The following is a 15,477-nucleotide window of genomic DNA, read 5'->3' on the forward strand; positions in this document are numbered from 1 at the left end:
GAATGTTTCCTGGTGCATTTGGATTCTCTTAGACGTATGACCTCCTATAAGTTTCCTCCAGCCACATCCCATACTTCCTCTGTATCTACCTTCTGAGAATCTGTTCCCCTTACCACTTAGATTCCCTTATCTTTTTTCCATCATTAATCTTCCCCTTTCTTGTTCCATAGCATATGATACAACATACCCTGTCCCTGTCACTTTGTTTGCATAAAAGTTTAAAGAGCTGGAGAGATGATTCAGCGGCTAAGAGCACTTGCTCTGGCAGATGACGTGGCTTCCATTTAGAGCACCTACACAGAGGCTCACAACCATCTATCCCTCCATTTACAAGTGTATCTGACACTTTCTCCGGGGGTCCAGGAAATTCTGCTTTCCTGGGTACCAACCAGTCATACCCAGGGTATACATAATTCATGCATGCAGGCAAAATCTCCATGAATGTAAAACAAAAATACATTTAAATTAAGCAAATTTTTAAATATTCTTTAAGATGCTACTTTCATTTTGCTTTCATAACCTATTGCTAATAAGTGAGATCCATAACACAGCTATTTTGAAAGTCTGTATCATAGACTTTAATATATGGTATGTATATATGAATATAACTATCATAACTCTTTTTATAGTTGAAAGACTTGTCAAAATGTACAGATTCAGTAATTTCAGTAAATTGGTTATTTGGTGAAGATTGGATTGAACTAGCTGGTGTTTGATGGAATGGCCATGCATTCTTTATAGGCAACCAGAAACACACATGAGTGTGAACTTGTGTGCAAATCCTGCATGACCATTCTTGTAACACTAGAAACAAATGCCCAAGTGAAATGAGAAGGCTTGGAGACATAGAAACTCACACACTCAAAAACAGAACACACATGTACAACAGACAATAGAGCAAAATGTGCAGAAGACACCCAGAGCACAGCATGGGACCCATCATATGCCACACTTTGACTGACAATGGACGCAGCTAGCATTAGGATCCATTCCAGGCTCCCTTTCCTTAGTCCCTCATGAGCACTGAGAAAAGATTAAGTGGAAACTGGCTCAACAAAGGGACAAGCATCAAATATCCCAATCAACTCAGGAGTGTATGGAGTCCCGAAGCAAAACCAAGCCACAACTGTCCCCAGACAGAAGCTCTCAGAAATAGGAAGACACAAAGGCATTTTTGGATCAGCATGTCTTGCGTGATCTGTGCAGGGTGAGAATGGGTCCACAGAATCCCAAACTCAGCTGTGTTCATCTGTTTTAACATTTAAAGCTACAACACCTCCGAGAGAGAAAGAAGACTGACACCCTCATCACTGGACACAGTTTGCATCCCAGAAAGCTTTCAGGTTCCCTTGACACAGGCCCATATGTTTTTAATGCTGCTGCACATGCATAGTAAGGATCTCATTGCCATCTGGTGTTCAGAGCAGGTACTACAGTGAGTAGCAAAGCTGGAAGTTTGGAAAATAAAGAGGGTTAATTGGATTGTGGGAATGAAGCAAGACTGTGATGTGCACTACTTGACTCTTGCTCTAAAGAACACATCAACAGAAACCCGACAGAAGTCCAGATGCAAAAGCTGGTATATATTGCACTTGCATGTCTAGTTGTGAAAAGTGGCAGTCTAGTCATTAGGGAAAGTAAGATTTGTCCAAATTCATCTAGAAGTCATTTAAAAAAAAAAAGAAAAACTAAGTTTTTATCTGGGTCCTACATTGAAAAAAATAGAGACAGACAAAAAGTCCAAATGAGAAATGAAAAAAAAAAAAACAAAAACAAATAGACTGAGACGTATGGATTAATGTGAGTGATACAAAGCTATGGGCTTCTGTGGAAGTAGGTAACTTTCAGAATAGGAAGTGAGAAGCAGCAAGATTTTCACAACAGACACTGCAGAAATAAAATGAAAGGTCTGATGACAGGTCATCATGCTATCTGTGAACACTGAGGAAGCAGGAGCCATTCCACACAGAAGAAGGCTTGCAAAGATAAAAACAAATCTGAACAAACACATTTAAATGGCCGAAATTATTGATGCAAACACAGATTTAAGCAAGAAAAAGGATAATATTTTTTCCTCCACCCAATTAACAAAGTTATTCTGTAGTCAGTGTAGATAATAGAAAGTGAGCTGCTTCATTGCTTGTGGTGAGAATAAGCCTTTCTTTGGAGAAGACTGCCAATTTTGTAATAAGAACCCGTCGGATGTTCAGAAGAATGAAGGAAATCGATGCAAATCATTAATTGACTTGTAAAGAAGTTAAGACCAAAGCTGTACACATGCTTTAAGATACAGATGCATTTATGGAAGCATGGTTTGTAATAATAAAAATTGGTGGGGGGCTGCAAGATGGCTGCAATGAGTAAAGATATTTGTCACACAATCCTGGTAACCTAGTGACCTGCAGTAATCACCAGAACTAGCACTTGGAGAGAACTGACTGCCCCAAGCTGTCCTGTAACCTCCACACACATGCTGTGGCATACATGCGTCCACACACATTATGGGAGCATGCACATACCTATGAGTACACACACACACACACACACAATAATAATAATAATAATAATAATAATAATAATAATAATAAGCAACAAAATACACTTTTTCAGGAGGGAGGGAGAGGGAACTGGGATTGATATGTAAAATAAGAAAAAAATAATAATAAAAATACACTTTTTCAAATAACCTAATTGAAACATTGATTCAACCGAGCATGATGTCTCTAAAGTTTCTTTTTTTTTTCTTCTTAAATATTTTGTAATAGAGAATAATACACATGGGAAACAAAAGTAAGTGTCAGAGCATCCCAAAAACCAGGGTTTATTATGCTATAGCAAGGAAAACCCATTTTCTCTAACTTATATCAGCAAAAGGAGATTCATCTTAAAGTTCTAGTGAGGACCTGGTCCATATTGGTCGCTATGTCTTGAGCAGCATTTTCTGAATCAAAATTAAAGTGAAGATTTTAACACCACCACCAATGCAAAAAGTGTCCTTCAAGTGATGCTGCTCATTTTGCAACAGAGTTCCAGAAACACCTGCCTGCCCATCATCACAGCCACACAAGGAGGCTATGTTTGTCTGTAGTTCCAACATGATTATCTTTTTGTTACAAAGAGAAGATAAAATCATGACACTTAGCTTTCGAAGTGGAGCAGATTTAAATTAGAGGTCCTGACCACGGGGACGCTTTTGTGGGAGTCTACCAGCCTTCTAAACTCATGTTTAGTGCAGTCTTGGCACTCTTGGTCTTTAAGTCACCTCTTTCAAAACTGACCTTGGATGAAGTCTGAAGAGGAAGCCATGTCTTCTCTATAAACTAATGTTAATTGCCTATCTATTCCAGATATGAATAATGAGATATTTTGTATTGGAATGCTTCATGAATTTTCAAAAAAAAAAAAATCACATCCCAAAGAAAACCATTAGCCTTCAAAACAGGGGGAGCGATGGTTATGGCCCTATGAATGTCACAATAAATTTCATTTTCCCGTTGCAATACTGAAGAGGAGCCAGGAGAGGGCACCAATAACCCAAGCATTATTTTAAGGCCACTGCTATGGACTTGAGCTAGCCTAACATCCAGGAGAAAATAGCTTTCATGTGGGTGTTGTTCAGTTCCAGGAATTCATGATGTAGGGTATGAGAGGGCAGGAGATAAGAGTCTTCCCGTGGTCAAGAGACTTTGTCTATATTAGAAATGTCAGGACCGTGTGAGTATGGAAGATAAGGCTGTTGGCCTGAGTTCTACCTGTACGCTGTTGACACCAAGTATCTTCTCAGTTACATTCCCTTCTATAGGAAACTGAGTCATGATCCAATTTCCCCTAGGCACCAACCAAATCATGAAGCAGTTGCACTGAAAAACAGATGCTCACGTCATATCACTTAAGCTTTTTCTCAAAGACGCAAAATTCCTGGACCAGGACCACACCAAAATCAAGTCTTATGTGCTCAAAAACAATACAACAGGTGTCATTTTACAGCCCCAAAGTAGGAAAAAATTTGGGATATAAAGTAAGACATGAATGTTGTAAAGATGTAAATACAAGAACAAAGAAAGGCGAGGAGAGGAGAAGGGAGGGGAAGGGAGGGGAGGGGAGGAGAGGAGAGGACAGGGGGGTCAGACAGGGACAAACATCCAATTACTAAGAGGGAAATGGCCATGATGTTTCTCCTAACGGAGTGAGTTCAAGGCCATGCCGGGACAATGCACAGCATCTCAGGCTCATACTACAACAAGCAGAACTGCCTGCCAAAAGAGAAAAAGAAAGAAACCCCTTATTTAGGCACAAAATGGGTCTAGTGTGGTGTGGGAAAAGGGACATGTCAGGAACCCCAAGAAAATAATTGTACACTAGAAAGAGTCCTGCCACTGCAATCTTTGATATGTGCCCAAACTTTTAATGTTATGTAATTAAAGCTCTTGGCCTCATATAACAATGTTCTTACATCCATATTTATTCACATGTGTATAGTCATGTTTACAAGGGATGGAGAGGGAGACTTAGGGACAAAGGGGGAGCAGGAGAGGGAGGAAGAAGAAGAAGAAGAGAGAGAGAGAGAGAGAGAGAGAGAGAGAAACATCAACAGAACATAAGCAACAGATAGGTGGGTTCTGGGTGGCAGCTGCAGACTCCTACTCTTAGAAGGACACCACAAGTTCCTTCCTAAATCTTTCCAAAAAAAAAAAAAAAAAAGGAAGGAAGGAAGGAAGGAAGGAAAAAGAAAAAAGCACCTAACAATTTTGTGTATTTAAAAACTGAAAAAAAAAATTCAAGAAAGTCTCAACATCTTCAAAGGCAGAAGCAAAGGATTCAACATCAGCCCTGGCCAACAGAGGCACTGAAGTGCCGGGGAGGCGTCTCTCCCTAGTTTCCTATGGGTCAAGACTCCTTTAAGCACAGCTTTGTACTTTCTTGATGTTGTCTAAGTTCTCCTAGAACGAGTTTTCACACCAAGGCTCAAAGAAATACCAAAGCATGATTTTTGGTAACCCAATAACTCCAGGTATTAATGCAGTATTTTGTCTTTTTACCAAAATGCTTCCTAGATAGCTCTATTAAAAGTGTGAAATTCAAATCATGATTGCTTAAAAAACACATCTTCTTTATTCAAACATTGGTTTCAGCCACTATGCTATTAAAAGCATGTTTTAGAGGATGAATCCAAAAATCAGATTATAATATTCTAGCCAGAGGTCATTGACTTTAGTATGTGGCTCATTCCAGCCCAATGTCTAGTTTATCATTGTTTTGCTAAATGCAGTTTTAGCAGAACATAGTCATGTTGATTTGCCTATGTATTCTTTTTGTTTTGTTTTTCCTTTTTTTATTTAAATTTGAAACAAACTTGGTTTACATGTCAATCCAAGTTTCCTCTTCCTCTTCTCCTCCCCAGCCTCACTCCCAACCCATTCCATCCCCTTTCTGCTCCCCAGAGAGGGTGAAGCCTTCCATGGGGGAATCTTTAAAGTTAATGGATGTTTCCCACCATATTAACACAAGTTGAATACATGTCACTCATGGGTCATAAAACCTAAAATACCTACTATTGGGCCTTGTATATAAACTGTTGGCCAACCTATATCTAGACAGAAAGCTTCATAAACAAGAATGATTTTATAACAACTCAAAGAAAATGCTGAGCTCTTTGGTAACAGAGAATGATTTATCAAAAATAACTTCTATTAGCAAAACCTACAAAAATGGAATTTTTGACAGATACAAAACACATGTTATTCAAATGACAGAAAAATTGTGATGTTGAATAAAAAATAATAATAGACTTCTTAACAAATAAAATACCCTCTGTTTTGAAAACTACACATGAAAAGAGATATTTTTTTATTAAGAAGAAAGGATATGCCAGGTGGTAGTGGTGCATGCCTTTAACCACAACACTTGGAAGGTAGAGGCAGGAGGATCTTTATTGAGTTCAGGCCAGCCTAGTACAAAAGACAAGAGTTCCAGTACAGTCAGAGATACACAAAAAACAAACCCCATCTTGGGAGGAAAGAAAGAGAGAGAGAGAGAGAGAGAGAGAGAGAGAGAGAGAGAGAGAGGGAGGGAGGGAGGGAGTGAGTTAAGGAAGGAGGAGAATGGGTGTGACCGATGAGCTAGCCATGCTCCAGGCTTCAAGGCAGCAGATAGAAGACATAGAAGCTGACTTACGTACAGTTGAGCACAAGGGCCTAGGTACAGCATTTATATAGCAGAGGACGGATGGACACTCCCTTGTTCACTGAGGTTACACAAGGACCAGCAAAGCATGTGTGGTCAAACAAGAACAGATAGCATGGGCGGTAAGCCAGAAAGAAAGGCCTTAAATGGCAGATGGCAGAAGCTGCTCAAAGTAGAACAGAAAAAAAAAAAAAAAAAAAAAAAAAACCACAACAGGTACTACTTGCTCACCCTGCCATGCTGCATGTATCAACCTGCTTAACTGATGATAGGCCACCATGAAAAAAAAAATTGCATCCATAAGTGGGGATCCAGGAATACAGAAAAGATGAACAAGCTTCTCTGGAGACTCACATATACAAAGGACATGAAGTGACATGGTGGGTTTAAAAGAGAGAGTATATTTGCACAGAAAATCATGGTCTCTCTTGAAGATGTATTGGAAAGTAAAAAGCAAAACTTATTGCACAACAATTCAGGTATCATGGTCTCAATTTAAGTTAACTATATATAGGACTGTAGAGAGACTTGCATAAAAGACAAAGAAAAGACAAATAGACGATGACTGTAAGGGGATCCTATGGGGTCTCAAGACAGGAGGGAAGAAGTTGAAAGGACATTTGCATCAATCAGTGAATCTGATTGCCTCATCTTAGAAAACCATTCACTCTTTTCAATGAAGTGTTAAGACCAAGTGACTATTTTTCTGAACTACTTTCTACATGCCAAATACAAATTATCATGACTATCTCATTCTAAAATAGCCTTATGTATCCTTACTATTTTATAAGGATATCAACATTTAAATAAGTCACAGTCAATGTATATGGAAGAGGCTGCAGCTGGGGGGGTGTAATGTGAGAGGTAAGCTCCTCTCTGAATAGTGTGAGATGGACAATGGCTGACTCAAGCCTTCATACCAAGAAACAGAGAGGATCTTTAAGGCTACTGAGCAAGCATACAACAAACCAGCCTTACCGCAGCGATCCCGGACCACAAGGTTGCGGCCTTCCTTCAGGTGAATGGTGAGGAGGTATGCAAAGGGGCTGGGAAGGTGACTCAAGCAATCATCAGCTTCTCCAAGTGTCTGCACAGATGGAAAAGGCATCTAAGTCAATGAATTTGAACTAAAGCAGAGACACTACTTAATAATCAGGAAAGACAAAAGAAACAGTGGTCAAGTATGAATCTTAGCTATAACCCGCTTTGTTATTGTGGTCATTAACTATATTATCAGCCAATTACTGTATGTTTTCCCCCCATGGGATTTTATCTGAATTTAGAGGGAATCATGAATACAATTTTCCAACAATTATATAAATAGTACATCAAGGTCTGAAACCCCTAAACTCCTCAAATAATTGTGAGATTTCTCATTATAAAACTGTAAACTTGGACTGAAGAGATGACTCAGCAGTTGGGCACTTGCTATGTAATTATGAGGACTGGGGTTCCAGTCTCAGCATCCACATAAGAAGCCAAACATTCTATGCACATCTGCAATTCCAGCTCTAAAAGGGGTGGAGATAAAAGGCTCTTTTTGGTTGACTGGCTTCTAGACTAGCAGAGACACTATATGAGTCTTGGTTTAAGGAGAAATTCTGTCCCAAAGGGACAAGTGGAAAATGGTGAAAGGGGATGTCCATTTCTAACCTCCGCATGCATAAAGGCAACTTCACCCCCACACACAGGTATGCATTCATATATACATATATATACTTACACATGCGCGCGCGTGCGCACCGTGTGCGCATGCACACGCACACACACACACACACACACACACACACACACACACACACAAGGGGGTGGGGAATAAACAAAAAGTAAGGACAGAACATTGGAGAAGAAGTAGTATGATGAAAAGATAGAGGGACTGGCTCTCACCAAGGAGTGCCTCCATATCCACATCAAATGTAAACTGTCTCCCACTTTTTGTATTTATCCCCACCAATACCCATCAACTAGAGTAGACTTCCTCTACAAGGGCTATAATTTCAACTCTCAACGTTAGTCTCACAGTCTTCAAGGCCATCACGCAAACTCTTCACCTGAGTCCCAGTCAGCTCTGTGCTCTCTGGCTTCGGCACCTGTTACTTCCCCTCTTAAGTATCATCCCTTGGTGTCTCGCTTTACCCCTATGCTCCCCCATTCTCTAAGCTCTGTCCCTTTCCTCTCTAGGAATTCATCAACTGTCATGAGCCCCAGTAACAAACCCATGTATTTTTAAGTACCTATGAATTGTCTGAATCCCAGGCAATGTTTGAGCCTGGGTCAGATTTCTAACTTTCTTCAAAGAACAAATGGAATGATTTATTATTCATTCATTAGGCACTCAATCAATTGATCTTGTGGCTGCAGCTGCCCTTGAAAAGCTGCTTTTCAAAGTTTCAGAGGACTTCTAAGGGCTTTGTCCTCCTTTCCTCCCAAACTCAGTTGCAGAGTTACTGTGTATTTTTAGACAAATCTATTCCAGGCTAACCAATCAATAAACCCAAATTAATCTCTTCCAGCTAGAACTTGTAAGACATGTTTCTATAGGCGGGCACCTTTCCATATATTTTAAAGATAAAGAAGCAAAGCAATACAGTCAATGGGAAGTATTTACAAGCTGACATCAGTTTGTACTGAACATCACTCACAGAATCTTCAAAATGCTGAGATGTCATAGAAGCATTCAGATCGTCATTGCCACGTGACTTCTGTAAAAGAAAAGAAAATTCTGCTTTAGGACAGCAAGTGAAAATTGACTTGTTACATTGTTCTGTCTCAACCCTTTGGAAATCTGATATTTGCATACTTGGTGTCAGATATGGGGGAGGCTTTGTTAGCTGTGTGGCAAGAAGAGGTGAACTCAAAGGTGTAGATTGGGCCATGGCCTCTGAGACCTAGGTTATCTATTACAGCATGGATTGGGTACACAAACAGCAAACAAGTTGTTTTAATCCCTATGAAGAAGACCAGGAGGACACATAGCCAAGTCCCTTTTCAAGGGTGGGACGGCCTGACCTGCATCCAGCAAACTAAACTGTGCTGCCCATCCTCAAGAGAAGTCAACACATCCACAAACTAGGAAGCCCTTTACTATGCAATCTGTGAAATCTTCTTTTTCAACCAGACTACTTGGGGCCCGCAACTATCTAATCGTCAGCCCAAAACTGAGAACCAGGAATTCCCATAGAATGACTTTATAGGGTTGCTTGTAGTTCCTAGTATCAATATGCTCCCAGGAAGGGAGGGGGGACAGAATTGGCACATGCCAATAGAAAGTATGACGCTCAGCAGCCTGCCTAGTCTAGTTGTATGTGCACAAATGAGGGAACATCTAGAAAAGGTGAGGATTTTTACAGAGTTGGAAAACAGTATGAGAGGATGACAGCCACAGGGAAACACAGCAGGGATAATAAACAGGAAAGGGCAGTGTTCATGCATCCCTTTCCTGGAAATCGGAGCAAGCTGCAATTTGCCTAGCCCATCAGACTGAATAATTGTATGAACAAAGATAACATGTCTTGCTCTAATGAAAACTGGGTGACTCCAATGTTATCAACCAGTTTTGGGACAAGGAGGGCTATGGAGATTGCTTAGAATACAGACCCCAGGTTTGTAGGCCATGCTTGAAGGAACAGATGACACCAGGCTTCCTATCTACTGGGGATATGTTAAACACCGCTCCTCACTAAGACATACACTCACAAACCTTGAGACAGTTCCAGCACAAGAGCACCATTTTTCATCCTCCACAAGGCTGGGCGAATAGTTACAAACAATCAGGCTCCCTGACCCACCACCGCTGCATTTGGTAACAGCCGGGAGACCATAACATAGAGAAATAGCCTGCATACCAGCAAGCTTCCAGCCAGGAATAACAAATGCCCCAGAGCTCTTGATTCTACTGTTCTCAAACTCTTCTCTGTCTTCACCCACCCTAGGTCCAGTGTCCCCAGAGCATGAAGACATCATGGTCAATTCACACTAGCTCACCTACGAAGAAGGAACAGAAACTTTTCTGGACTTTGAGTTTTCTCTAGGGGCTGATACACTTCATTTATTACACCCACTACCCCTGTAAGTACTATCAGTGTCCCAACACCCCATGTGAGGCTCAGCCTAATGACAGACAAGAATGCAACAACAGGTCCAGTGCCAAGAAAACCTCTCCTTCAGGTTCTTGATCTCACCTTGATTGACTGTTTCTAAAATGACACCCAGGCAAGACAGGTGGGGCCATCAACAATGAGATTCTTACCCAATTTTCTGGATGTTAAAGGATTCCTTGCATGTCTTTTATACTGCATGTTAGCAAGTCTCAATTTCTTCATGATTTACTATGACAAATACTGATCTTAAACACCAAGAACCAACAATAACCAGCACTCTCTGATGCTCTGCAGACTGCAAAGTCTCAATTACCATTTCATTTTATTATATGAATCAATGTTACAGTTGAACAATTCTGTCTGAAGGCAATCCTACAAAGCTACCATGGCTGGGAGCAGAATTCTAGCCTGTTATTCTTTGAGTGTTATGGTATTCTTCTGTCTTCTACTTTTTCTAAATATATTTGGTGTGTGTGTGTGTGTGTGTGTGCGCGCGCAGATGGGTGCATGAATGTATATTACAAGTACACATGTGTACCATGTTACCATGTGCATGCCTTGTGTCTTTGGAGGCTAGAAGAGGGTGTTGGAGGTGCTAGAACTGGAGTTAGGGAAGTTAGTTTGCTGAACCTGGGTCCTCTGCAAGAGCTGTAAGTGTTTTTAACTGTTGAGCCATCTCTCCAGCTCCTTATCCTCCATTTTGAATTGTGCAGATAGCTAAACCACATTATTCTAAAGCATGGCACTCTGTGTATAATCTCCAATGCTAGCCTTACTCTATTTAGTAGATATGCTATTTAAATGATGAAATCAGTCTCCATATGTCCCATAACTTATATACTATTGAGAAATGAATGTCAAGCCTTTATTTAAATACACTGGAAGTTTCCCACTTATAGCAACAGGGAACTTTCATGTGAGCAATGACATTAATTCAACATTATGGCTGGTTTTACTCACAGAAGTCACAGAACTTAAAGTTATGGTTCCCATAGCCACTGTAACTGTCATACACTATATATACACAGGAAGAAAGGAAAATGATTACAGTCTGAAAAGAAAAGCATTCCATATGCACAGGAGGACGAGATACAGCAGCTAGGAGACACATAACTTAGACTACTCTCATGCACTCATACACAGAACCCAGGGAATTACCCACTGGGCAGAATCTGCAACACTCTCTTCTGTAAACATAATAACTAGATCCATGAGTTATGACTATGTGTCTTAGTAAAAGGAGCACAATTAAATTTACAGCCTAAGGACTGGCTCATAGCCCTCTGCCCTTGGATGTTGGTGTTTATGTTCTCAATAAGAATAATTAGGCATGCTGGCTTTGCTAAAATGTATCACAAGTCAACTCAAAGCAAGATTACCCTATTGCTATGAGTGCTGTGACTTTAAAGAGATGTACATTTGAACATCTCTTAATTGGGATTCACAATAATTCTGCCACTTAGAAAACTCCTTCATTCTATCCCACTATGCTAAAATATTCCTCCTCTTCCTCATCCAAGGAAACCACTGATCTATTTTCAACATGCTATGTTATCATTTATAAATTATCTTGTCAAAGAAGCCATACAGTATGTCAACTTATGGCATCTTTTACTTTGCAAAATGCCTTTGAAACCATCTAAGTTCCCATTGTTATCATCTCTCTTAATTGCCAAGTAGTATTCCATCAGGTGAGTGTACAGATTGATAAACTATTGAGCACGAGTTTTAGGATTTTAAATAAATTGTTTTTAAGCACATACTCAGCAAATGATGCATAATTTTGAACATCATATTTGAACATTATAAAATCTAATAAATCTCACCAAAATATAAAGGCATATTATGTCCTATTTAATGTACATAAGGGGGTGTTCATCTCTTAATCAAAGAAATGGTGTCTTTATTTGATTTGGATTTAGAGACACATGGGGTTGCAATCTACTTTAGTGTACTACTGTACATGGGAATCCATAATTTGTGTTCCCTTTAGGTGAGAATCCCCAGATTAAAGAAGTGAAAATTCATTAAAACCCAGAAGGGTGTAGGTAGGTTTGACATGGTCGTGTGTGTGTGTGTGTGTGTGTGTGTGTGTGTGTGTGTGTGTGTGTGTGGTGTGTGTGTGTGTGTGTGTGTGTGTGTGGGTGTGGGTGTGTGTATCATAGAGCCAGAAAAATGGTTCTGCTGGTTACAGTGCTTGCTGATCAAGTGGAAAGACCTGAGTTTGATTAATATGTCCCATGTAAAGAGGTGGGTATACTGGTGCACACTTGAAATAAGCTTCTCTATTGGGTTAGCTCCATGCACTGGGAGACCCTGTCTCAACAATCAAGGTGGTCATCTCTTGAAAAACAACATCTGAGGCTGACCTCTCACTTCTAAACACATGTACAGACATGCATGTATGCTTTCACATACATTAATGAATATACACTCTTGCACATGCAAACACACACACACACTATTGAAATTTTCCTTTTCCATAGACTCACTGTGACCTTGTATGAATGCCACCTTCCATATGGCAGTCAGAGAACCTTGCTATGACATATACTCAGGCACCAAAACAAGGCTTGTCATCCCTGGGTGCCTGATTTCAGTAAAACAAGACACACACACACACACACACACACACCCGGCAGACAAGCTGACAATAAGGGACAACACTCACTGAGGTCGATTATTTCATTTTATAAGTAATCTATGAACACATATGAATGGATATCTGAGTATTAAGTGACATATGATTTAAATTCTATAACCCAACCTAAGTTTTCAATATTATGAATATTTAAGAATAGAGTATCACACGCAAACATCTATGTGAGACATAGAAAGTACTAACATAAGCAACAGGAATTTGAGGGCCAGATGGGCAAGGTAGGCTATTAAGTAGTCACTGTCAACAGTGACAGACTGAAGAAATGGCATCTGACAACTGTGGAAAAGTCAGAGGGTAGGTCCAAAAGCCAGGCAGGTCTACACACCACCTAGTCTTCCTGCACAAACCACCAGAGGCTCATGACCACACTGTCAAAGGTTTATCTTTAGTTTTCTTTCACCCCCAAGAGTGTTTCAAAACCAAAACTGAAGAATACTATCTAACCTAACATTCAACATAGAGTGTGTACGTAGGCATGCCTGTAAGGATCTAAAATTGCACTCAGCAAACTACAGTCCATTACAACATTCAGCTCTCATTCTGTTCTCTTTACTTTCTCATGACTATTTTTAAATTTAGCAAAATAAAACACTTTGGAAATCCAGTGACACAAGATACACTGCCATTAACTTTAAAAACACCATAGTATTTTTTTTTAAAGTAAATAAAAAGAAAATTTTTCTCTTGTTTCTAACACTGTCTTATGTAATTTTACCTACCCAATTAGACCATTTACAAATATCAGGTCAATAAACAGCTAACATCCAATAATGCAAGAGTTTAAAAGTACTATCTAAACAAGAAAAGACAAAAACAAACTGGAATGAAAAGCTAAATATCTAAAACTGGGGGATTTGCTTGGCCCTTTCGTTTGAATTCCAATTCTGCCTCTTCATTTCTGTGTTCTCCATGCTGTAACATCAGAAGTGAGTTGTGGCAAATACCTTTTCGCCCACAAAGTCAAACACAGTTAATATCTGGATGTTTACAGAAAAAAAAAAAAAAAAAAAAAAACTGGTCAATTCCTGATATAAGTGGTTGGCCAGTTCCCAGGAACTTCTTGAACCAGGAGTAATATTTGCAAATGACCTTCCATCTTATTTGCAAGAGATGTGTTAGCAGAACAATTCATCCCTTTATGTTTGCTTATCACTTCATAATTCACAAAACACATTTACTAAGAAGTTCAAAGGTTGTCATCATGTCACCGATTTACAATGAAGAATCCAATCCAGGAGGCCAAATGGTCACTAATAAGAAACAAGAGTTTGGCTCTTAGGGAGATTTTAAGCACTTCACTATTCACTTGACACCACAACTGTGTCAAAAGCACCTATAACAGCCACCATACCAGATGTACTGGGAACAGAAATGTCCAGTAATAAACAAGGATCCAGTTCAAGCCTACCTAGATTCAAATCCCTTAATAAACAAGGATCTGGGTGGGGAACACCTAGACTCACACACACTTGTGTCTCTGAATTTTTTGCTTAAATTTCCAGACATGGAGATATTTCCCAAAGAAGCAAAACAGGATATTTACCTTGTTGGTTTTAGGGGGAAAACAATTCAAAGACTTCTTAATGAGCAATGTCTTTAGGGTGGATACTGTATCAGGTAAGCTCTTTGCAAGCTGATGCGTTCCAATGACATAATGCTGATATAAACTTTAACATAATTCCTTTCAGGAACTAATAATAAAGTGGTATCACTATGCTAGCACATTTGTTATTGTTATACAATAATAATTATTATTATTGTATTATTATTGTTATTGAAGATATATTTGGGAGGCATAGAGCAACACCTTCATTAAAGATGGAAACACTCAACCCTGTTTGGGCTATTAACAGTTATGTGTATATGGAATCACAATATTATATTCCATAAATAAATACAACAGCAAGAATTAAGTAATTTCTCTATGTGTATATATGTTTGATGTGTGTGGGCATTCATGGGTGTGAATATGGATGGCCATGTGCCATGACAAGAATGAGAAGAGCAAGAACAACTTAGGGTATAGGTGCTAACCTTCTACTTCATTTGAGACAGGGCCTCTTGTTGTATTTACACTGTTTGTACCAGCCTAGCTGCCCTGTGCATTTCCAGGGATTTTCCCGTTCATTTCCCATATCCCCCAAAAGAACAGTGGAATTATAGAATTCAAAAGCTATGTGAGGCTTCTTAGTACATTCTGGGAACTGAAATTCAAGTCTTCATGCTGGCTATAAAGTGTGTTTTGTACCTAATGAGCTACCTCCTCTGCCCAAAATTTCTTTTTTTAAAGTGAAGGTGGTCAGCAACCCAAGGCCTTCTGTTAATGTTCACCAGTTGAAAAGGTATTAGAAGGGAGGAGGATAGAGCTTTGGGAAGGGCCATTCTCTGCTACTCATTGGCCAGCAGGTTTCCTCAGAACTCTTGTCCTAGATTAACCATACTTAGCCTAGCCCCATTGTCTGAAGCAGGTGTGGGAATCATGGCCAACACACTGCAGGCTGCTGACTCGTTTCACACTGTCTGTGAATGGTA

At 39.7% G+C, this 15,477-nt stretch overlaps 1 protein-coding gene across 1 annotated transcript in view; it reads right to left on the reverse strand.

Annotated features, from left to right (window-relative positions):
* Positions 1-15,477, reverse strand: part of Mctp2 (multiple C2 and transmembrane domain containing 2) — a 170,806-nt gene that overhangs the window by 145,955 nt on the left and 9,374 nt on the right. Inside the window, exons 2-3 of the mRNA XM_051206493.1 lie at positions 8,817-8,885; positions 7,162-7,270 (exon numbers count right to left, since the gene is read on the reverse strand). Of these exons, the coding sequence (XP_051062450.1) occupies positions 7,162-7,270; positions 8,817-8,885 (178 nt within the window). The remainder of the gene's footprint in view (positions 1-7,161; positions 7,271-8,816; positions 8,886-15,477) is intronic.

Source organism: Phodopus roborovskii, unplaced genomic scaffold, assembly GCF_943737965.1.
Source record: "Phodopus roborovskii unplaced genomic scaffold, PHOROB, whole genome shotgun sequence".
Classification (NCBI taxonomy): Eukaryota; Metazoa; Chordata; class Mammalia; order Rodentia; family Cricetidae; genus Phodopus; species Phodopus roborovskii.